The 24,935-nt window shown below is 54.6% G+C and overlaps 1 protein-coding gene across 8 annotated transcripts in view; it reads left to right on the top strand.

Moving 5' to 3' along the window:
- Nucleotides 1-829: 829 nt before the first annotated feature.
- The window catches only part of LOC140425109 (kappaPI-actitoxin-Avd3b-like), a 102,612-nt gene continuing 78,506 nt past the window's right edge, over nt 830-24,935 (top strand). For 5 of the 8 annotated variants that reach the window (XM_072509020.1, XM_072509018.1, XM_072509017.1 and 2 more), the window contains exons 1-2: nt 4,131-4,636; nt 20,292-20,324. In XM_072509020.1, the coding sequence (XP_072365121.1) occupies nt 4,160-4,636; nt 20,292-20,303 (489 nt within the window). In that variant the 5' untranslated portion in view covers nt 4,131-4,159 and the 3' untranslated portion in view covers nt 20,304-20,324. Of the gene's footprint in view, nt 1,023-4,130; nt 4,637-20,291; nt 20,325-24,935 lie in introns of those variants that run through there. The other 3 variants (XM_072509022.1, XM_072509021.1, XM_072509023.1) reach the window with 2 other exon arrangements.

Genomic DNA, 24,935 nt, shown 5'->3' with positions numbered 1-24,935 from the left:
GTAAGGAATGCAAACCTACAGTTTTTGTAGGTAAAAAGGGTGGTTGGCTTATGGATGTTGTTAGGAAATTTACTAAGGGTTACCGATAGAGTACCTTATCTTTGGGGGGGGGGGGGGGGGGGTTATCAGTGTTGGTAGTTGATAAGATGTTTAATGTGTGTTTATAAAATGTTAACTGGATTCACGGAATAAACATTGTTTTGTTTAAAAATACATAAGAACTCTGTTGCATCACATCTGGAGAGTGGGCCCTTGTGCTCTTCATAACCAAAATCTATTAAAAGATGTCGGTCAGGTGAACTCCATGATATACTTTGGTATTCTCTAAATCCTGGCCTATTATAATATTCAAGAACCCATTTTGAGGTTAGCTCTACCAGTGGGTATACTTTTCGTGTTAGATGCCCATAAACCAATACAAACATCGGAACTGTGTGTATTTCTGCAGCCTAATTCACATAACCTTTGCAACTGCTTGTTTTCACATGTCCACACTGTTTTTGGTTTGTCCAGCTGTCAAATTATGTGGCAGGGATATTCAAAAGTTACTTAAACTTTAAACTGAAATGAATAGACATACTTACTGTGGGTGACATACAGCACAGAGCAAAAATATAGATTTTGGGTGAATTATTTTGCAGTGATATAAAACATGCACCAGGGATGTTAAACATTGTGGGAGTTATATGCATCACTGACTGCACTTTATTTTGGTTTGAGAAACTGATAACATAGTTCAGGTTGACGCCTTTGGTTTTCCAGTTGGAATCACATTGGCGCATCTCTGAGTCAGACTGAGTGCAGTGGCTGGAACACCCGCTTTATAAATGTACCAGGTTCAATCAGAGAGTGAAGAGTCCACTTGATTCCGCTGATCCGGAGTAAACTGAAGTCACGAGTCACAGCGAGAACTCAACAGTGAAACAACTCAACCCACTCTGTCCAAATCATGGAGTTTCAGCTTCTCACTGTGATCTGCAGCATCTTACTGCTGGCTCAGCAGTTTGACATTGTGCAGACAGGTAATAGTTTCAGAATATTCTAACATGTGGAATTTGAGATTATTTTCAATTGTCCTAAATAGCAATGATTAAAACATTTGTCATCCACATAAAAATACTTCTGAGCGGCCTTTGAGGGACAAAGCCAGGACTCAAAGTAACAAGTCTTGGAATTGAATCTTAGCTGGGTTCAACTTTACCACAACCTCCTGTTTTAACAACAGAGATCAGAGGCACAATCGAATGGCCTCGTCACGCCCGACTCGGTGATGCGACGAGGCCGTTAATTCTCATGAGAGGCCTCTCGTGAGATTTACGACACTCAGAGAAGTCACGGTCTGGGTCTCGCACTCACTGGGCAAGATCCAGATTTACATAATTAAGTGAGCCTTAGGCTCATTTACATAAGTCGGTGTCCGGTTCTCCTGACGTCTGGGAACGAACGCCCGTGCTTAGGAGACCTCTCCATGGTGCCGTTTAACACTGGTCCATACAAAAATGGAACAGGCGTAACGGCAGCTGGGGGAGCTTGCCAGGCCATTGGAGGCCTCAGGTGGTCAGACTGATACCCTGACACTTCTGTTGGCACAGGCACATTGGCACTGCCAGTCTGGACCTTGGCAGTGCCACTGAGCACCCTGGCATTGCCACCTGGGCACCCTGGTATTGCTACGCTTCTCAGTGCTGGAAGTGAGGTAAGTGAATTGGATTTGGATTTGGTTATTGTCACGTGTACCGAGTTACAGTGAAAAGTATTTTTCTGCGAGCAGCTCAAACAGATCATTTGGGATCTGAAAAGAAGAGAAAATACATAATAGGGCAACACAAGGTAAATGAATAGACACCGACATCAAGTGATGCATACAGGAGTATGGTCCATAAGAGGGTCGTTTAGGAGTCTGGTAACAGTGGGGAAGAAACTGTTTTTGAATCTGTTACTGCGTGTTCTCAGACTTTTGTATCTCCTGCCTGATGAAAGAAGTTGGAAGAGTGAGTAAGCCGGGTGGGAGGGCTCTTTGATTATGCTGCCCACTTTCCCAAGGCAGCAGGAGATGTAGATAGAGCCAGTGGATGGGAGGCAGGTTTGCGTGATGGACTGGGCGGTGTTCACGACTCTCTGAAGCTTCTTGCGGTCTTGGGCCGAGGAGTTGCCAAACCAGGCTTTGATTCAGTCAGATAGGATACTTTCTTTGGTGTACCTATAAAAGTCAGTGTGGACATGCCAAATTTCCTTACTTTTATGAGGAAGTATAGGTGCTGTTGCCCTTTCTTGGCAGTAGTGTCGACGTGGGTGGACCATGACAGATTGTTGGTGATGTGCACACCTAGGAATTTGAAGCTGTCAACCACCTCCACCTAGGCCCCATTGATGCGGACAGGGGTGTGTACATTAGCTTGCTTCCTGAAGTCAATGACCAGCTCTTTAGTTTTGCTGGCACTGAGGGAGAGATTGTTGTTGTTCTGCCACTCCACTATGTTTTCTATCTCCCTCCTGTATTCTGACTCGTCCTTGTTCAAGATTCGACCCACTATAGTCATGCCGTCAGAAAACTTGTGGATGGAGTTGGAACCATATTTTGCCACACTTTCGTGTGTGTATAGGGAGTATAGTAAGGGGCTACGTATGCAGCCTTGTGGGGCCCCGGTATTGAGGACTATCGTGGAGGAGGTGTTGTTTATTCTCACTGATTGTGGTCTGTTGGTCAGAAAGTCGAGGATCCAGTTGCAGAGTGAGGAGCCAAGTCCGAGGTTTTGGGGCTTTGATATGAGCTTGGCTGGGATTATGGTGTTGAAGGCGGAGTTTTAGTCAATAAATAGGAGTCTGATGTAGGAGTCCTTGTTGTCAAGATGCTCCAGGGATGAGTGTGGGCCAGGGAGATGGCATCTGCTGTGCACCGATTGCGACAGTATGCGAATTGCAATGCACCTTGGCATCCTGGGAGTACGGAGTTGATGTGCCTCATGACCAACCTCCAGAAGCACTTTATTAGGATTGATGTCAGGGCCAGCGGATGGTAATCATTGAGGCACATTGCCTGGTTCTTCTTTGGCGCCGGTATGATTGTGGTCTTCTTGGAGTGGAGTAGGGACTGGTTGAAGACGTCTGCAAACACATCTGCCAGCTGTATGGCCTTTTCGAGGGGTTCCTGACTGAGGCCAAAGAAAAAAGAGTCTCTTTTGATTGCTGGGTCATTCCTGGCATTGCAGGCACTGTGAAATAACCCACTATACATGCCCAAAACAGGACTCTGTTTTTGGTGAGTAAGCCGTGCCTCTGCTGCTTGAGAGCGAGAATTTACTGTCTGATTTGCTGGGAAGCAACAGATATAAAAAATGGACAAAAATGTGGAGCATTCTTTATTTGTTTTAATCATTCCTAGATATGGGTATTGCTGGCAACGCCACAGGATTATTGGCAAGTTGCCGCAGCGCATCTTGTAGATGGAACTCTGTGCTGTCACTGTGTGCTAGTGATCGAGAGAGTGACTGCCTCAGATTGGGGATAGGCTACGAATCATATCTGTTAATTTGTCCTGGATTGTGGTGGGTTTCTTGAGTGTTATTGGAGCTGCACTCATCCAGGCATATCCAGAGTTTTCTATAACACCTTTGACTTGTATCATGTCGACACTGGACAGGTTTAATCAACTTTGAAAATGTGTTACTGGCTGCAGGATCCCCAGCCTCCAAACTGCTCTTCTAGTTTAATGTATGTGCATTGCTCGTCGATTTAAGTCTCTGGTTAATGGTTAATCCTTGGGTGTCCATGGTGGCATAATTAGCAATAGTAATGCTGCTGAATATTAAGGAGAGATGTTTGCTATTCCAATAACCTTTCACCCCTTGCTTAACCATGATTTTTCTGGCTCTGCCTGTGTGGTGGTATGTATTAGGGGTAATACGGTACACCATGAATGCCGAGAAGCTATTGGAGGACAGATGCTGGGTCACGATTGGATCTGCCGCCTACTGGGCTCCACCCAGATAAGTGGGGTATAAGAACCCGTTTTACTCCCCGCAGCTGCATTCTGTGACTGAGTTGCTGGGGAACAAGTCTGAACAAGTTTGCTCAATAAAGCCTTGATTGAAGTTCTCTCCGTCTCGCCTCGTGTGTGATCGATGGTGCTACAATTTATTGAGCAAACTTAAAAAGGAATATGGAGCTCCGTATCACCCCGGAGTGCCTGCGAATCGGCCCCCAAGCAGCTAACGCAACATCGGCGTTTAAGCACTGGCTGGCGTGCTTTGAGGGATACCTCCGAACGGCCCCCGGCAGACCAACAGAAGACCAGAAGATGCAGGTCCTGCATTCCAGGGTGAGTCCCGAAATCTACTCACTCATCGAGGAGGCGGAAGAATTCCCAGCGGCGAGCAACTTGTTGAAGGAGATCTACATTAGGCCCGTCAACCAGGTCTACGCACGCTACCAGCTCGCGACGAGACGACAAATCCTCGGGGAATCGCTAGACCAATTCTTCAATGCTCTAACGATCCTGGGACGAAACTGCAACTGCCCAGCGGTTACGGCGAACGAACATACGGACCTCCTGATCAGAGACGCTTACGTAGCAGGTTTGGCATCGTCACAAATTCGCCAGAGGCTTTTCGAGAAAGACTTTCTCAGACTCACAGAGGTACGGGCCCTTGCAGCCTCCCTCGACGTGGCCTCCCAAAACGCCCGCGCCTATGCCCCCGACCGCGCTGCAGCCCCTTGGGCTCCGTGGACCCCCGCCGTGACCGACCCCCCGGCATCTCCCCACCCCTCCGCAAGCATGCGCAGCCAGAATCCCAGACCACCCGGGGGTTCCCCGCTGCTACTTTTGCGGGCAGCCAAAACACCCCCGCCAGCGCTGCCCGGCCCGCTCGGCCACCTGCAAAAGCTGCGGTAAAAAGGGGCACTACGCAGCGGTGTTCCAGTCCCGTGGGGTCGCCGCTATCTCCAGGGAAGAAACGGGACCATGGACTCAACCCCCCCCAGCGACCCACGGGCGGCCAGCGGGCGCCTCCATTTTGGGCCCCAGACACCACGAGGGGGGGACGGGCGCCGCCATCTTACTACCCACGGACCGCGTGCGATCCATGGGAACGGCCATTCTGTCCACCCCCGGCCACGTGCGACCCATGGGAGCGGCCATTTTGTCCACCCCAGACCACGTGCGATCCATGGACGCCGCCATCTTGGCTGACAGGCAAGGACCCCAGCGTGGACGGCTCCACACTGCCTGAAGACAACGACCTGATGCACCAACCACGTTTGCCATCGGTGACCCTCGACCAGTCGCGGCCCCAACGCTCCAGACGACAACGACAAAGGTGCTGGTGAACGGGCACGAGACGCCGTGTTTGATCGACTCGTGGAGCACGGAGAGTTTTATTCACCCGGACACGGTAAGACACTGTTCCCTTGTAATTCGGCCAAGCACCCAAAAAATTTTCCTGGCGGCGGGGTCCCACTCCATTGAAATCAAAGGGCTCTGCATCGCAAACCTAACGGTGCAACGGGAGAGAGTTCAAAAATTACCGGCTGTATGTCCTTCCCCACTTCTGCGCTCCCACCCTCCTGGGGTTGGACTTCCAATGCAACCTACAGAGCTTAACATTCAAATTTGGCGGCCCTCGACCCCCACTGACTATCTGCGGCCTCGCGACACTCAAGGTCGAACCGCCCTCCTTGTTTGCGAACCTCACCCCGGATTGCAAACCCGTCGCCACTAGGAGCAGACGGTACAGCACCCAGGACCGAGCATTCATCTGGTCCGAAGTCCAGCGGCTGCTGAAAGAAGGCATAATCCAGGCCAGCAATAGTCCCTGGAGTGCCCAGGTGGTAGTAGTGAAGACAGGGGAGAAGCAAAGGATGGTCGTAGACTACAGTCAGACCATCAACAGGTACACGCAGCTAGATGCGTACCCTCTTCCCCGCATATCCGACATGGTCAATCGGATTGCACAGTACAAGGTCTTCTCCACCGTGGACCTTAAGTCCGCCTACCACCAGCTCCCCATGCGCCCTGGTGACCACAAGTACACTGCCTTCGAAGCAGACGGGCGGCTATACCACTTCTTAAGGGTTCCATTCGGCGTCACGAACGGAGTCTCGGTCTTCCAATGGGAGATGGACCGAATGGTCGACCAGCACGGTTTACGGGCCACGTTCCCGTACCTCGACAACGTCACCATCTGCGGCCACGACCAGCAGGACCACGACGCCAACCTCCGCAAATTCCTCCAGACCGATAACGCCCTCAACCTCACCTACAACGAGGAAAAATGCGTGTTTAGCACCGACCGTCTAGCCATCCTTGGCTATGTAGTGCGTAATGGAGTGATAGGCCCCTACCCCGAACGCATGCGCCCCATCATGGAGTTCCCTCGCCCCCACTGTGCCAAAGCCCTGAAACGCTGCCTGGGCTTCTTTTCTTATTACGCCCAGTGGGTTCCTCAATACGCAGACAAGGCCCGCCCACTAATCCAGTCCACTACTTTTCCCCTGTCGACAGAGGCCCGCCAGGCCTTCAGCCGCATCAAAGCGGATATTGCAAAGGTCACGATGCACGCCATCGACGAGTTCCTCCCCTCCCAAGTCGAGAGCGACGCGTCCGACATAGCTCTGGCGGCCACGCTCAACCAAACGGGCAGACCCGTGGCTTTTTTCTCCCGGACCCTCCACGCTTCAGAAATTTGCCACTCCTCAGTAGAAAAGGAGGCCCAAGCCATAGTGGAAGCTGTGCGACATTGGAGGCATTACCTGGCCGGTAGGAGATTCACTCTCCTCACTGACCAACGGTCGGTAGCCTTCATGTTCGATAATGCACAGCTGGGCAAGATAAAAAAACGACAAGATCCTGCGGTGGAGGATCAAACTCTCCACCTACAATTATGAGATCTTGTATCGTCCCAGAAAGCTGAACGAGCCGTCCGATGCACTATCTCGCGGCACCTGTGCCAACGCACAAGTGGACCGTCTCCAAGCCCTCCACGAGGACCTCTGCCACCCGGGGGTCACTCGTTTCTACCACTTCATAAAGGCCCGCAGCCTCCCGTACTCCGTCGAGGAGGTCCGAACAGTCACCAGGAACTGCCAAATCTGCGCAGAATGCAAACCGCATTTTTTCAGGCCAGATAGAGCGCACCTGATAAAGGCTTCCCGTCCCTTTGAACGCCTCAGTTTGGACTTCAAAGGCCCCCTCCCCTCCACCGATTGCAACACGTACTTTCTTAACGTCGTTGACGAATATTCCCGTTTCCCCTTCGCCATCCCCTGCCCCGACATGACCGCGGCCACAGTCATTAAAGCCCTCTGCACCATCTTTACACTGTTCTGTTTCCCCGCCTACATCCATAGCGATAGGGGGTCCTCCTTCATGAGTGACGAGCTGCGTCAATTCCTGCTCAGTAAGGGCATAGCCTTGAGCAGGACGACCAGCTACAACCCCCGGGGGAACGGGTCGGTAGAGAGGGAGAATGGAACGATCTGGAAGACCGTCCTACTGGCCCTACTGTCTAGGAGACTCCCAACTTCCCGCTGGCAGGAGGTACTCACGGATGCCCTTCATTCTATCCGGTCCCTGCTGTGTACAACCACTAACCAAACGCCACACGAGCGCCTCCTTGTCTTCCCTAGGAAGTCCGCTTCTGGAATGTCACTTCCGACCTGGCTGGCAGCCCCGGGACCCATCCTGCTCCAGAAACATGTGCGGGCGCACAAATCAGACCCACTGGTGGAGAAGGTACACCTACTCCACGCAAACCCGCAGTACGCCTACATGGCGCACCCAGACGGCCGACAGGACACGGTTTCTCTGCGGGACCTGGCGCCCGCCGGAGCTTCCCACACCCCCCCAACACCAATCACCTCCCCCTCACTCCCGCCGGTGTGCCCCACAGCCACCCCCTTCCCGGGTTCTCCTCCCAGGCCCGTCCAGGAGTAAGGAAACAGAAGGGGACGGCGCGATGCTCCCAGAGTCGACCGGACCCGAGCCAGCACCACCACCCGGGCTGAGACGATCGGAAAGGGCGACTAGAGCACCATCTCGACTCATCGAATCGACTTAAGATGTATATAATTCAGTGGCCCAGTAAAGCGGCATTGTTGTAAATAGTTAACGTGCTAATCGGGTAAAATGTGAATAATTCGGTGGCCCCGTAAAAGCGGCATGATTGTGTATAGTTCAATGGTTAAGGCACCGATCCTGTAAACCCCTACCACCATACCACCCACCACCCCGCCGGGTTCTTTTTTAACAAGGGGAGAATGTGGTGGTATGTATTAGGGGTAATACGGTACACCATGAATGCCGAGGAGCTATTGGAGGACAGATGCTGGGTCCCGATTGGATCTGCCACCGACTGGGCTCCACCCAGATAGGCGGGGTATAAGAACCCGTTTTACTTTCCGCAGCTGCATTTTGTGACTGAGCTGCTGGGGAACAAGTCCAAACAAGTTTGCTCAATAAAGCCTCGATTGAAGTTCTCTCCGTCTCGCCTCGTGTGTGATCGATGGTGCTACAGCCTGAAAGACATTCAAGGACTCTGTCTCAACCATACTTTGAGGGAGAGAATTCCAAAGTCTCGTACCTCTGAGGGAGAAAATAAATCCCTGTTCTCTGTCGTAAATGGGTGAAACCTTATTTTTAAACCAGTTCTAGATTTTCCCACAAGAGAAAACATTCTCTCCCTATTCACTGCTGTCAAGTTTCAATCAAGTTGATTCTTACTCTTCTAAACTGCAGGGGATAAGAGCCTAGCCTGTCCAAGGTTTCCTCATAAGACAACTCGCCCATTCCCGGCATTGATCTAGTCAACATACTTTGAACTGCTTCTAACCATTTACATCTTTCCTTAAATATGAAGACCAATACTGTACACAGCACTCCAGATGTGGCCTCACCAATGTCCTGTATAACTGAAGCATTATCTTCCTACTCTTGTATTCAATTCTCCTCGCAATAATGACAATAATAACAATTGGATTTGCTCATAACATGCTGCACCTGCATCCAAACATCATGCACTGGGACACACACATCCCTCTCATCTCAGAACTCTGCAATCTCTCATCATTTAGAGATTGTGTCTCTATTTTATTGGTCCTGTTAAAATAGACAACCTCATGTATTCGCTCATCATACTCCATTTGCCGCATCTTTGCCCATTCACCTAATCTATCTATATCCTTTTGGTTATTCATGAAGGTCCCATCTTCTCAACCTTGCCCCTCACCTGAGGTGTAGTGATCTTCAAGGTAAATGACCAACAGTCAGCTCTTCCCACTTAATAGGTCACCTGAGACTTTGGCGACTTTACGTTTACCTATAGCCTTTTGTAGCCTACTTTTGTCATCTTCACAATCTACTTTCCTCTCTATGTGTCATCAGCTATTTTAACAACCATACCATCCAAACCATTTACATAAATTATAAAGAGTTGACGCCTCAGCAATGATTCCCTTGGCACACCATGCATTACATCTTTCCAACCAGAAACTGACTGATTTATGTCTACTCTTTGTTTTCTTTCAACTAGCCAATCTCCTATCCATGCCAAGATGTTACCCCCCTACCCATGAACTTTTATTTTCCACAATATCCTTTGATGAACCACCTTATTAAATGCCTTCTGAAAGTATACTACATCTACCTGTTCCCCTTTATCTACAGCAACTTTTACTCCTTCAAAGGGCAGCACGGTAGCACAGTGGTTCGCATAATTGCTTCACAGCTCCAGGGTCCCAGGTTCGATTACCGGCTTGGGTCACTGTCTGTGCGGAGTCTGTATGTTCTCCCCATGGACTGAGTCCGCGGCCACCATGCCAGCATCCCGACTGGGAATAGGTGGTTAGTTCCATGCCGCCGGGAACCTGGCCGGTCGGGTGCGGAGGATTGCTGGGCTGGCCTCTGTCAATGGGCCCCCAGCCGCTCGGCGTATTCCGTGGTCACGCCAATTTTCGGGTCCCGGAGAATCGCCGAACCGGCGCCGGGTCCGATTACGGTGCGCAAGTGGATTCTCTGCCCTCGCGCCTGCCACGATTTCGGCACGGGGTTGTGAAGAATCCACCCCCCGGTATTTAGAAAGATGAAACAAGATCACGGCCGGGATTCTCCGCGAACCGGCGGGGTGGGCCACTCAGGCATGAAGGACTGGCGGGAACCACTCCGGCGTCGGGCCGCCCCAAAGGTGCGGAATCCTCTGCACCTTCAGGGGCTAGTGCTTTGAGCCGGGCCGGTTGGCGTGGAAGGGGATTGGCGCCTTGCCAACCGGCGGCGAAGGGCTTCCACCGGCCGGCGTGAGTTGGCACATGCGCGGGAGTGCCAGCGCATGCACAGAGGGTCCGTCTCTGCAGTGGCCATGGCAGACCGTTACAGCGGCGGCTGCGGAGGAATCGAGTGCCCCCACGGCACGGGTGGGCCCCGATCGTGGGCCAGGCCACCGAGGGGGCACCCCTGGGGCCAGATCCCTCCATGCCTCCTCGAGCCCCCGGAGGCCGCCTGCGGAGCCAGGTGCCGCCGGTAAAGATCTACTCTAATCTATGCCGGCAGGACTGGCTAAAAATGGGTGGCCGCTCGGCCCGTTACGGGCTGGAGAATTGCTGGGGGGGGCCGCTGCCAATGGGATCTGACCGGCGCGGCGCGATTCCCGCCCCCGCCAAAACCCCGGTGCCTGAGAATTCGGCAGCCGGCAGGGGCGGGATTCGCACCCCACGTGTTTGATCAAGGTTCAGGAGACCAACAAAAAGATGTCGTTAACCTGAAAGTCTGAACTTGCAATGAATTACGTACAAGGGACACGTTTGAAATTGATCTGCATATCATGTTTTGTAAAGCAGTTAGATTTGTTGAACATTCACATTTCCAAAGGAAGGGGGTTGTGGTGATATGCATATGCATAGCAATGTATATAGTTGGATGTACGACCTCTGACCAGCAGGTGGGGACGGCGATCCACCATGTGACTCCACAGATCGGCAGTTAGTAGTAAGTCACAATAGAAGACAGTCGCATCAGAAGCAGCTCCAGGCAATTCACTTATTCATACCATTTGTATTATAATTAGTTATCTTTCCGCGTGTTCAGTTTGTCAATAAATTATCTTAGTAGTAAACAACTAGTTTAACATGTTTACCATGGCCACAACACAGAACATAACAGGCAGCAGTAGGAATGAATTGGTGCCAAGTGTGTGGACTCAGAGTGTCTCCCTCAGTATAGGGGGTGGCCTGGCTCAGACCGCCATTGCTGCAGTATTTCTTTTAAACACACCCCTCTGGTGCTACTTACAGGCTCCTGGCCGCTCACACTGCTGAGACATCCAATTGGAAGGTGGCGGGAATAGAGAATCCCGCTTCTGGCGGGCACACAGGAAAATGCAGCTGGTGGACCGGAGAATCCTGCCCTTTGTCTCCCAAGTGGAGAATTACGGTCTCTGTGTGTTACAGGACCAGAGTTATTCTCTCGTAAGCAGGAATGTCTGTCGCAGTTTGCCTCTGATTGACCGACTGGAGGAACTGGAAAACTGAGAAGATCAGCCTCAGAGATAAATTTCCATAGCTGTTCGCAGGACGAGGAAAGCTGACAATAACATATCGCATCTCTCTGAAATGAAGCCAGTGGGCCTGTTTAAACCCAGGAAACTTCCTCATCCACTCTTGCCAAAGGTAAAGAAGGAAATTGACTCTATGTTGAAGGAAAGGGCTTATTTTACTGTGACAGAACCAACACATCGATGCTTGGGGATGGTCCCAATACCAAACCCAATGGATCTTTCAGAATTTATGTAGACCGTACACAGCCGAACAAAGCTGTAGGACCCGAAGTTCATCCTATGTTGACTGTGGATGAAAGCTTCACTAAGCTGAGAAAGAGTTCCATCTTCACAAAGGTAGATGCTGATAGTGGTCTTTGGGATCTGCCCCTCGATGAAGAATCTACATTTCTCACAACCTTGTTTTCTCCATTTGGGAGATTTTGATGTAACAGATTGTCCTTCAGCATCACATCAGCACCAGAAACCTTCTAGAGGACAATGTCAAACACACGAGAGGGACTGGATGGAGCCGGAGGTCACATGGGTGACGTCCTTCCTGATCCATGGATCCACTCAGACAGAATATGACACTGGAGTGTGAACTGTGCTGTGTCACCTACAGGAAGCAAGGCTTACTCTCCACAACAAAGATGATTTCTTACAGCCAATTTTCAAGTAGGATATCGTGGATGGATCGGAATTGATCCACAGAAAACAAGAACAGTCAAAGTGCTTTCGGCTCCTCAGAACACGACTGAGATCCAAAGATTCCTGGGTATGGTAAACCAAATCGCAAAGTTCCTGCCCAATGACACTGTCACAGTGCATAGACCCAGAGCTACCCACTAACAATACTGGCCGTGCATCTTTCACAGGATTGGGAACTGTAATCTTTCACAAACATATGGGGCAAAGTCCGCCGATCGGCGCAAAAAACGGCGCAAATCCGACTTGCGTCACGCCGGAAAAATGGGTCAAAAGTCTCCGGCCCGAAATGGGCTAGCAGCGACGTAACGGGATCCGCGCTTGCGCACGTGGTTCACGCTGTGCAGCGCCATACGCGCCGCACGGCGTGACGGCTCATAAGGCCGCGCTGCTCCCCCCCCACCCGAGCGGAACACCCGAGCGGAACACCTGACTGGATGGCTGGCTGCCGCTCAGCCCCGAGGTTCGAGTCACGGGATGTGGAGGCGCTTCTGGACGCAGTGGAGCAGAGGAGGGAGGCCCTGTATCCCGGGCACGGCCGCAGAGTTGCCCCACGCCACAGCCGGCGTCTGTGGAGGGAAGTGGCAGAGGCCGTCACCGCTGTGGCCCTGACACCACGGACAGGCACCCAGTGCCACAAGAAGGTGAACGACCTCGTCAGAGCAGGCAGGGTGAGCCTCCCCCATATCCCCCCTCCCCCATATCCCCCCTCCCCATATACCCCCTCCCCCATATCCCCCCTCCCCCATATCCCCCCTCCCCCATATCTCCCTCCCCCATATCCCCCCTCCCCCATATCGCCCCTCCCCCATATCCCCCCTCCCCCATATCCCCCTCCCCCATATCCCCCCATCCCCATATCCCCCATGTCCCCCCTCCCCCATATCCCCCCTCCCCCATATCCCCCATATCCCCCCTCCCCATATCCCCCTCCCCCATATCCCCCATAATCCCCCCTCCCCCATATCCCCCCTCCCCATATCCCCCCTCGCCCATATCCCACTCCCCCATATCCCCCTCCCCCATATCCCCCCTCCCCCATATCCCCCCTCCCCCATATCCCCCATATCCCCCCTCCCCCATATCCCCTATATCCCCCCTCCCCCATATCCCCCATATCCCCCCTCCCCCATATCCCCCATATCCCCCCTCCCCCATATCCCCAAGTGAATCCAGCCCTAACCTTAACCTCTGCAATGCACGCGCAACCGATGGCGTGCATTCATATACCTGCCTAACAGTGTTGCCTTTTACCCCTGCCGCCCCCCACCCCCCGCCACAGGAAAAGCGCGCACACAACAATAGGGAGCTTGTGAGGACTGGAGGAGGCCCCGCTGATGAGAGGCCACTGACCGAACACGAGGAAAGGGCCCTGGAACTGGCTGGCGGACATGACGACCGGGAGGTTGCTGATGCAGAGGTCGGGGGCGTAGTAGCAAGTGAGCCACCGACAGCCCGTCCCCATATCCCCCCTCCCCTATATCCCCCTCCCCCATATCACCTGATCACTGCCTGATGTCTAACCATGCATGCTTCATTGTATATCGCAGGACCAAACGTCCAGGCACCCATCCCCGCAGATGCAGACCGCCCGCAGGATGCCCCTCGGAGGCCACGGGAGACGGAGAGATATGAACCCTCCAGCATGCGACGCCTGCAGGATGCCCCTCGGAGGCCACGGGAGACGGAGAGACCCGGACCCTCCAGCATGCGGCGCCCGCAGGATGCCCCTCGCACACCACGGGAGACGGAGAGACCCGCACCCTCCAGCATGCGACGCCCGCAGGATGCCCCTTGCACACCACGGGAGACGGAGAGACCCGCACCCTCCAGCATGCGACGCCCGCAGGATGCCCCTCGCACGCCACGGGAGACGGAGAGACCCGCACCCTCCAGCATGCGACGCTCGCAGGATGCCCCTCGGAGGCCACGGGAGACGGAGAGACCTGGAGCAACAGGGAGACGACACCCCCGTCACGTGCGGGAGCGACCACCCAGCGACGAGGGGGGCAGCCACAGGCCCCCGTCATATCCGAGCCAGGACACCACTACCCAGGACACCACTACCCAGGACACCACTACCCGGGACACCACTACCCGGGACACCACTACCCGGGACAGCACTGCCCAGGACACCCCTACCCGGGACAGCACTACCCAGGAAGATGAAATAGCGGACAGTGACTCAGAGTGGATGGGTGGAGACGAACCCCCACCCCAAAGTGCCATGGACTCAGAGTGGGACGAAGAGCACGACACAACGCCACTGCTGTCACCAACACCCTCCAGCATCGCAGAAACACTCGCCTCGGTTGGGCACTTTAGTGATGAGGCGTCTGGTACACTCACTGGTGCGCACAACACAGCCGTCCCGGTACAGCAGGTGGAGGTAGGAGCAGCAGAGGGGCCGGGCGGTCGGAGGGCAGCCCAGCCCTAGCGAACATCTGCCGCCCAGATGGATCCCGGGTTCCTGGAGTTACCACACCCACACATAGATCCGATGCAACCACCGACCCGGAGACGAGCGAAGAGGGTGACGGGCGGCTTGCGGCGGCTGCAGTCGCAGGTGGAGGGGTCCACCCGTGTCCAGGAGCTGGGAGTGGTCCCGGTCATGCGTGCCACCCAAGCTGACACCGCACGGGTGGCGTCCGCGGTGGAGGCAATGGGTGCGACGGTGTCAAACATGGGGAACGGTTTGCGAGGCCTGGGCTTTCCGTGCAGGCGGCGTCTGTGGCCCAGGACATGGCTGCCCTCTCACAGGAGGCCATGAGCCAGTGCCAGCGCCAGATGGCAGAGGCGCTCAACACCATAGCCCAGTCTCAGCCGGCCATAGCCCAGTCTCTGCAGGCCATGGCCCAGTCTCTGCAGGCCATCGCTGAGGGCATCGGTGCCAGTGGCCATATGCGAGCCGGCGTCGCACTGTCACAGACAGGGTTTGCCAACCCCCTGGGCTCCATGGCTGCAAACCTGCAGACCCCTGTCGATACCAGCACGGGCCTCCAGGACTGGCAGCGCCAGATGTTGGGGGGGGCGTCGGATGGCCAGTCCGTTCGCATCCCCCACCCATGTAGAGGCCTGGGGGCCATCGGGCACCCCGAGGGAGGAGGAGGTGGTGTGGTCCGTCCCGGCTCCCCCTGTAGGGGAGGACCCGGTACACCGCGACACCTCGGACTCCCCCCCTTCCGTCCCAGGTGCATCGGGTGGGCAACGGGCAGGACAGGCTGGCAGCTCGCCATCCCAGTCGCCCGGGCTGCAGCCTGGCCCATCTAGGCCAGGATGCCCCAGGAAACGGCCGCCAAAGGGATCCAGTGTCAGAGGGCAGGAATCACAGGAGTCCACCTCCAGTTCTGCTGTACCGTCTGGGGAACCACGTAGACGTAGTCAAAGGGCCCGTAAGGCCAAACAATTAGACACTGAGTAAGTTGGCACGGTTGCAGGGCACAGATGAGTTTTAGGGGCTAGGGCACGTGCATGAACTCCTTTGGTTATTAAAGTCAATGTTACACCGACCGAAGCTGCCTTTGTGCTCTGTCCAAAGCATGCGGGGGTGTCATGTACGTTGAGCGCAAGTGTGTGAGTGAGGGGTGGTCTTACCTCAGCCCCAGGTGAGTCTGCCCCCTTCCCCCTGGGCCGCCATCAACATCCCCCGGGCAGAGGACGGGACCGTGCGCTGCAGTGTCACAGCCGCATGCAGGGATGGTCCGGGTGGATGGTGGTACTGTGGCCATGGGTCAGACATAGTCCAACGATGTGGAGCCAGGAGCTCATCACAGGGCGGGTTGGCATCATCCTCCATGGCCTGCAATAGACACGCGTCCACCCGCAACTGTGTGAGCCCGGCCCGTTGTGCTGCAGGTGGATCGGCAATGGGGGGGTTGGGGGGGGTGTGCATGCGGGTGGGGTGGGTGGGGTTGGGGAGGGGGGTGAGGGTGCTAGGTGAGTGGATGGGTGGGGGGTGTGGGTGGTCGGCTGTTGCCATGGTGTGCGGTCTGTGGCCATACTACCCGATTTCCACGCCCATCTAGTCAGTAAAGCGGGCGTCTATCAGTCTGTCCCGTGCCCGCTGGGCCAGCCGGTAATGGTGGACAGCCACCCGCCTGTGTCTACCCCGTCTGCCCTGACCATTACCCCCATCCCCTCATCTGGGGAGGACTGCGCCTCTTCCTGCTGCTCCACCACTCCGCCCTCCTCTGCCTGCGGCACATCGCCCCTCTGCTGGGCTATGTTGTGCAGGACGCAGCACACCACAATGATGCGGCTGACCATATCTGACCGATACTGGAGGGCGCCCCCAGAGAGGTCCAGGCACCTGAAACGCATCTTCAGCACGCCAAAGCACCGCTCTATCACTCCCCTTGTCGCTACATGGGCATCATTGTAGCGGTTCTCCGCCTCATTGCGTGGCCTCCGTATAGGCGTCATCAGCCACGATCGCAATGGGTAGCCCCTGTCGCCCAGCAACCAGCCCCTCAGCCGGGGATGGCGTCCCTCGTACATGCCGGGGATGGATGACCGCGACAACACATATGAGTCGTGTACACTGCCTGGGTAACGGGCGCAGACGTGCAGTATCATCATGCGGTGGTCGCAGACCACCTGTATGTTCATCGAATAGGTCCCCTTCCTATTGGTGAACACGGCCCTGTTATCTGCAGGTGGCCGCACGGCGACGTGCATCCCATCGATCGCGCCCTGGACCATGGGGAACCCGGCCACGGCAGAGAAGCCCACGGCCCGGGCATCTTGGCTGGCTCGGTCCACGGGGAAGCAGATGTAGCGGTGCGCCATGGCATATAGGGCATCTGTCACTGCCCGGATGCACCGATGCACCGATGTCTGCGATATGCCGGACAGGTCCCCACTCGGTGCCTGGAATTACCCCGTTGCATAAAAGTTCAGGGCCACCGTAACCTTGATGGACACGGGGAGAGGGTGTCCCCCGCCAGTGCCACGCGGTGACAGGTGTGCCAGCAGGTGCCAGATGTGTGCCACGGTTTCCCGCCTCATCCGGAGTCTCCTCCTGCATTCCCGGTCCGTGAGGTCCTGGTATGACTGCCGGGGCCGGTACACACGGGGCGCCCTCGGGTGCCTCCGTTGCCGTGGATCCGCGACGTCCTCCTCCCCCTCCTCGTCCTGTCGGTCAGGTGTCCCTCCAGCCTGGGCAGCTGCCACCTGTCCCTCTGCGGCAGCCTGCGCCGCCTCTCTGGCACGCTCCTCCTCCTCCTCCTCCTCCTCATCCAGGGCCACATAGACATGAGCGGCTGCCGCCACGGCGGCCAACATCGTTGGATGATCGGAAAACATGACGGCCTGGTGGGGGAGGGGAACGACGACATGTCATCATTGCCCATATCCCCTCCTTCCCCCCCATCCAGGTGGCATGGACCACATGGGTCCAACTGTTGGAGGCTGTCACCTGGCCAGGTGGACCAACTCACTTGCCCTCGCATCCCCCTCCCCGGCACGGACCCACCATCCCCCACACCGGCACGGACACCCCCCAACCTCCACCCCGGCACGGACCCCCCATCCCCCTCCCCGGCACGGACCCCCCCCCAACCTCCACCCCGGCATGGACCCCCCATCCCCCTCCCCGGCACGGACACCCCCCCCAACCTCCACCCCGGCACGGACCCCCCATCCCCCTCCCCGGCATGGACCCCCCCCCCAACCTGCAACCCGGCACGGACCCCCCATCCCCCTCCCCGGCACGGACCCCCCCCAACCTCCACCCCGGCACGGACCCCCCCCCCCAACCTCCACCCCGGCACGGACCCCCCATCCCCCTCCCCGGCACGGACCCCCCCCAACCTCCACCCCGGCACGGACCCCCCCCCCCAACCTCCACACCGGCACGGAACCCCCATCCCCCTCCCCGGCACGGACCCCCCCCCCCAACCTCCTCCCTAACACGGACCCCCCATCCCCCTCCCCGGCACAGACAACGCCCCCAACCTCCACTCCGGCACGGACCCCCCATCCCCCTCCCCGGCATGGACCCCCCCCCCAACCTGCAACCCGGCACGGACCCCCCATCCCCCTCCCCGGCACGGACCCCCCCCCAACCTCCACCCCGGCACGAATCCCCCCCCCAACCTCCACCCCGGCACGGACCCCCCCCCCCCCAACCTCCACCCCGGCACGGACCCCCCATCCCCCTCCCCGGCACGGACCCCTCCCAACTTCCACCACGGCACGGACCCCCCATCTCCCTCCCCAGCACGGACCCCCCCCAACCTCCGCCCCGGCACGGACCCCCCATCCCACTCCCCGGCACGGACCCCCCCAACCTCCACCCCGGCACAGACCCCCCATCCCCCTCCCCGGCACGGACCCCCCCCAACCTCCACTCCGGCATGGACCCCCCATCCCCCTCCCCAGCACGGACCCCCCCCCAACCTCCACCCCGGCACGGACCCCCCATCCCCCTCCCCGGCATGGACCGCCTCCCAACCTCCAGCCCGGCACGGACCCCCCATCCCCCTCCCTGGCACGGACCCCCCCCAACCTCCACCCCGGCACGGACCCCCCATCCCCCTCCCCGGCACGGACCCCCCCCCAACCTCCACCCCGGCACGGACCCCCTCCCGGCACTCCCCCGGAGCCCAGCCTACTCTAACCACCCCCCCCCCCCCCCCCCGCCGCACACACACACACACAACCCGAGACCCACCTCTCCTCACGCATTCAGACTGCGGCCACGCCATCGCCTGCCCAGAGCCAACCCCCCAGGCCGTCACTCACCTCCACGCTGGTTGGCGTGAACCTGGAGCACAGGGTCACGCCGATGAAAAGGAGGTTTAATTTACGTCGACGTGAACGGTCATCACGTCGACGGGACTTCGGCCCATCCGGAAGGGAGAATATCGGCAGGCCGAAAATCGGCTGCCTTGCGCAGACCCGTGACATTCTCCGCGGCAGCGGCGACATTAACGCCCCGCCGACTTTTCTACCTTCGGAGACTTCGGCAACCGGCGGGGGCGGGATTCACGGCGGCCAACGGCCATTCTCCGACCCTCTGGAGGGTCGGAGAATGACGCCCAAGATTTGTGTCTTGTTTTCTACTTTATCTGGCTTGGATCCATTTAATCAGATGAGTGTGAGGCTGATAGAATTGGTGGGTGTGTAAGGGAGAAGTGGCTGTTAGGTGTGAGTCCAGTGTCCTGTGAAGTGTTGCTGAGTGAGTGATGGAGGTGTGTTGCATTGAGCAGAGTGTAGATTGGTGTTTGAACAGAGACAGCTGCATGGTTCATCTGCCTGTCAACTTTGGTCCTTCTAACACCTGGGGTGAAATTCTCCGGAAACGGCGCGATGTCCGCCGACTGGCGCCCAAAACGGCACCAATCAGACGGGCATTGCGCCGCCCCAAAGGTGCGGAATGCTCCGCATCTTTGGGGGCCGAGCCTCAACATTGAGGTGCTAGGCCGACGCCGGAGGAATTTCCGCCCCGCCAGCTGGCGGAAAAGGCCTTTGGTGCCCCGCGCCAGCTGAAATGACATTTCCAGGCGACGCATGCGCGGGAGCGTCAGCGGCCGCTAACAGTTTCCCACGCATGCGCAGTGGAGGGAGTCTCTTCCGCCTCTGCCATGGTGGAGACCGTGGCGGAGGCGGAAGGGAAAGAGTGCCCCCACAGCACAGGCCCGCCCGCGGACCGGTGGGCCCCGATCGCGGGCCAGGCCACCGTGGGGGCACCCCCCGGGGCCAGATCGTTTCGCGTCCCCCCCAGGACCCCGGAGCCCGCCCACGCCGCCTTGTCCTGCCGGTAAGGTAGGTGGTTCAATTTACGCCGGCGGGACATGCAATTTATCGACGGGACTTCGACCCATCCGGGCCGGAGAATCGAACGGGGGGGCCCGCCAACTGGCGCGGCGCGATTCCCGCCCCCGCCGAATCTCCGGTGCCGGAGACTTCGGCAACCGGCGGGGGTGGGATTCACGCCAGCCCCCGGCGATTCTCCAACCCGGCGGGGAGTCGGAGAATGTCGCCCCTGATAACTGTAATTTCATAAGTGTTTTAGATGATTGATGTGAATTAATCTGTATCACTTCTTCTTTCCTTTCCTAGGAAAGTGATTAAACAGTAGTGACAACTAACAAGGTAAGAACATCTTACTAAGAACCTCTTAGCTGTGTTATTATACGAACTGTAACCTTGGAGGAGATTTTGTTATCACATTGAAGTCAGTTTGTTTGCTTTGCTGTAAGTCCCAGTGGAATCTCAAGCATTAATAATGTTCAATTTTATGGATTAAACTAACATGTATCTTAACTTCACCGACAAGCTCAGGTAGACCTAAAGATAAAACCACTTGTAGGAAGGAAAAATTCTGTGCATCAATAAACCAGAAAAATGCCCCAAGATCTTTCACAGGATAAAATCACAGGATCTTTCAAAATAATTCATTAACAAATCAAGGAGAAATTTTCAGGAGTAATTTGCAGTGGATTTTAACAGATTTACATGGAAATTTTCAGAACAAGAAACCTCAGTGGCTGAGACACAGCTGCCAATGATGGGGTAAATATGCTGGAAATGCACAAGAGTCAAGGGTCAGGATTGGAGGACTCGTAGTTGGTATTGGCTGGTTGCTGGTTAGGGTTGGAAAAGATGACAGAGATGGAGAGGGAAGAGTTTGTGAAGGGATTTCAAGAGAATTTTGAATTTGAGGCACTTGGGACAGGAGCCAATCCAGGTAATTGGAGGTGAGAGGAGATGAAATCTCCCTGGATACAAGCCCCAGATGGCGTCATTCAAATTGCAGGTAATTAATATCTTCATTCTTTCCACAGCAGTGTTCATCTGATTTTTTAAGATGATTGGTTACTGTGTGATTAATGTAACAACCTGTCCAGAGAATGCAACATGAAGCTTTTGTCCTAGCTTTAGGGCTTCAGGTCGACCCAAACCTGATACGTCAACGAATGCAGCTTTGATGAAGAGTCGTCCAGACTTGAAACGTTAGCTCCATTTTCTCACCACAGATGATGTCAGACCTGCTGAGATTTTCCAGTATTTTCTGTTTGTGTTTCAGAGTCCAGCATCTGAAATAATTTGCTTTTATTTACATCAATTCTGAACCTGGTCAGATTCTATGTGCTGGAGTTGCTCCCATCTCCTGAACATGAGATTAATTAGCAGGATGACGGTGATCTCTGAAGGATATTTGGATGTGGAAAATCTTCCTACCCATTCAGTGAAGAGGCTTTAACCACAAGAATATACTTATTCACTTCTGCATATTTGATCACATGTCCAAACCAGTCCAACTATATAATCTGACCAAAAGTCGACTTACTGTGCTATAAAGCGTCATTTGAATGTGGGTCTCCATGTCTTGGAACATGCGGGGCCTACACACAGTTCACTTAGAAACTGAGTAAATGTCATTGGCCTGTCCATGCGGTCTGTTTATAGTGGAAGCACTGTAATATTACATTCCCATGGCACATGGAAACTGATTCATTTTCTAAAATATTTTGAATCTGAAACTGTCTTTTACTTTCAACATTATGTGTAATTCCTAATTGACTTTAGATCTTCTGCATATGTTAGGACATAACACGGGGATGCAACCTTCCCAAGTGATCCTGATCACACCATCAAAGATCCCAAAACAAAATCTCGCCATGCAACCCCTACTTTGGCCACTCGTGAGATTTCACAGCTATTACGGGATTTGTGCCCATGGCCAGCACCGATGCTAAATTGCAGCCCGGGTGTGGAATCTGAATTGTATTTTATTTACCATCTTGTTTCCTTTGTGAGTTTCAACAAATTCCACATCAGAAATATCTTGACCTATGAAAACAAACCCTGAGATGAGCCTTGTTTTTCTTCCTGTCACCATCACTTCCAGAAATATGTTGAACCTGAAATCTTGTTTGGTTCCTCTTAAATCATCAATTTTACTGGTTTCAGTAGCATCATATTTACATTCTTCGTGTAACCAGAGGTTCTGAGTAACCTTATCATTCCTCCAATAATCCTTCATTTAATATTCCTGGAGTAAATTGCCTTTTAATTGTTATCTCTGCCCTGTTAATGAAGTTCCCTTTTGATGGTCCCATCGGCATCAGCCTTCAATAGTACAAGAGTTCCAACAAGCAATTAGATGCAGCATTAGAATTTACATGTACCACACCTTGAGTTGTAACAGCAGAATACATTTGCTCTGGAAAACACTTCCCCTTGATTCACCGTCATGATGTCTGGTTCCTGTTTTTAAAAACCAGTAGTAATTCGTGCCTGAGAGACATCATGCTTGGTGGGTGGGAAGATGCACTGAGATCTGAAGATTCCACTTTAACCTCACTCAGGACATTATGGGCTCAATTCTTCGGTTTCAAAATTAAGTCACTGAAGGTATTTATTGTTTAATTAATAAGCTGATTGTTTTTGTTGCTTTTTCGGGATAGAATTCTGCCGATTCTATTCATGTACATCCTGTCTCAACATAGGTTTCTTAATCCTGTCATGACTCACTAAAGAAGGATTTAAAAAAATTATTTTCAGGCATCAATCTGTTCACTTCCCCCAATCCCAGATGCAGCTTTCCCTATGAGCAAAAACCCAAAATACTGCAGATGCTGGAAATCTAAACAATAATCGAAATAGTTGGAGATACTGAGCAGGCCAGGCAGCATCTGTCGAAAGAGCACAAACCAGTCAATGATTCTGACATGTGACCCTTCATCAGAACCCAAACATCATATAGATGCTGTCTGACTTGTCGCCACCATTTTTGTTTTTGTGGTTTATTGCAAATTTCAATGGTCTCTGCACACTCCTCTGAAATGCTTAAAGTAATTGCACAAACCCAGGAAACTCCTTTTTTATTTCATGTTGATTGGTATCTACAAATGTACAATAACCGGAACATGACTGATCTGACTCTAACCTTAATCTCATATAGCTGCCTCCCGGATAACCTTTCACCCCCTTATAAATTAAGAATCTATATAGCTCTGCTTTAAAAATATTCAAAGATTTTGCTTCCACTGCTTTTTGAGGAAGTGAGTTCCAGAGACTCATAACCTTAAGGGTGCGATTCAGTGGATTTAAAACGGCTTGTTTACCGGGGTGCCTTTCTGTGCCTGCATGGTTGAGAAAGACCCCGCTACTCAAAGGCATCTTGCCATTTTTTTTGGCCTGGCTAGAAACTCCCTGTCAAGGCCACTCTTTAAGTAATTTCTACTCGCAGAAGACTACTTGCGGATCGGGGCTGCCATTAATCTTTTGATCCACTCAGCTCCCACACCGCAGCCTTCGGACCCCGACCATCTCATCCAATGTCCCGCTCCCAGGGTCCTCGAGCACCCCCACCCCACCTCGTACGGGCATGGCCCCCAAGGGCACAACCCTGACATGGGCAACCTGGCGCCTTGGAACTGCCAGTCTGCCAGCTTGGCAGTGACCGTCCCAGCCTGGATATGCCACCTGGGCACCCTGGCAACATCAGGGTAGCAGGCTGGCAGTGCCAAGGTGCCAAATTAGTAGTGCCAGTGCGCCCGGGTGCCAGGGGTAGTGCCAAGGTATTACCCTGCACAGTGTCGACCAGTCAGAGGCCTCAACACCACAATTACACCCACCCCGCCCCCCCCCCCCAGGTGCCATCACAACTGGTTCATGACTTTGTGAACCAGTATCAAACGGCGCCTGGTTCAGGCCTTACTGAAGGCCGGTCAATCCCAGACCGGCTCAGTGGCTCATTTAAACATGCGCACCTGGATCTAGCACAGCGAGAGCACAATCCAAATCACAACGCCTCGTGGGATTCCGCTGAATATTGTGTGATGTTTTGAGTGTTGCAAACTCCGCAAGGTGCCTCTTGTGAGATTCAACAGTCTTGTCTTGACACCAAGTTGGGCGTGACGAGGCCGTTGAATCGCGCACTAAATATTTTTCCTCATCACTATCTTAACTGAGTCACCAATTATTTTTAAACAGTGATCCCTAGTTCAAGCTTCTCCCACAAGAGTAAATATCCTCTCTACGTCCACCCTGCCAATACCCCTCCGGATCTGCAAGGTTTTGAACAAATTGCCTCTTACTCTTCTAAACTTTGGTGGATACAAACCTAACTTCTCCAATCTTTTCTCAGAAGAATCTGCCTATTCCTTACATTCATCTGATAAGTCTGTGATCTGCTTCTGAAGCATTTACATCTTTCCTTAAATCTGGAGACCTTGGGCGTCATTCTCCGACCCCCCAGCGGGTCGGAGAATGACCGTTGGCCGCCGTGAATCCCGCCCCCGCCCCCGCCGAAGTCTCCGGTACCGGAGATTGGGCGGGGGCGGGAATTGGGCCGCGCCGGTTGGCGGGACCCCACGCTCAATTCTCCGGCCCGGATGGGCCGAAGTCCCGCCCAGAAATTGCCTGTCCCGCCGGCGTAAATCAAAGCTGGTATTTACCGGCGGGACCAGGTGGCGTGGGTGGGCTCCGGGGTCCTGGGGGGGGCGCGGGGCGATCTGACCCCGGGGGGTGCCCTCACGGTGGCCTGGCCCCCGATCGGGGCCCACCGATCCGCGGGCGGGCCTGTGCCATGGGGGCACTCTTTCCCTTCCGCCTCCGCCACGGTCGCCACCATGGCGGAGGAGGAAGTGACTCTCCCCACTGCGCATGCACGGGAAACTGTCGGCGGCCGCTGACGCTCCCGCGCATGCGCCGCATTTCCGCAACAAACGCCATTTCTGCCAGCTGGCGGGGCGG

The sequence above is a fragment of the Scyliorhinus torazame genome, chromosome 6 (genome assembly GCF_047496885.1).
Source record: "Scyliorhinus torazame isolate Kashiwa2021f chromosome 6, sScyTor2.1, whole genome shotgun sequence".
Lineage (NCBI taxonomy): Eukaryota > Metazoa > Chordata > Chondrichthyes > Carcharhiniformes > Scyliorhinidae > Scyliorhinus > Scyliorhinus torazame.
This window is presented reverse-complemented; position numbering and strand designations above follow the sequence as displayed.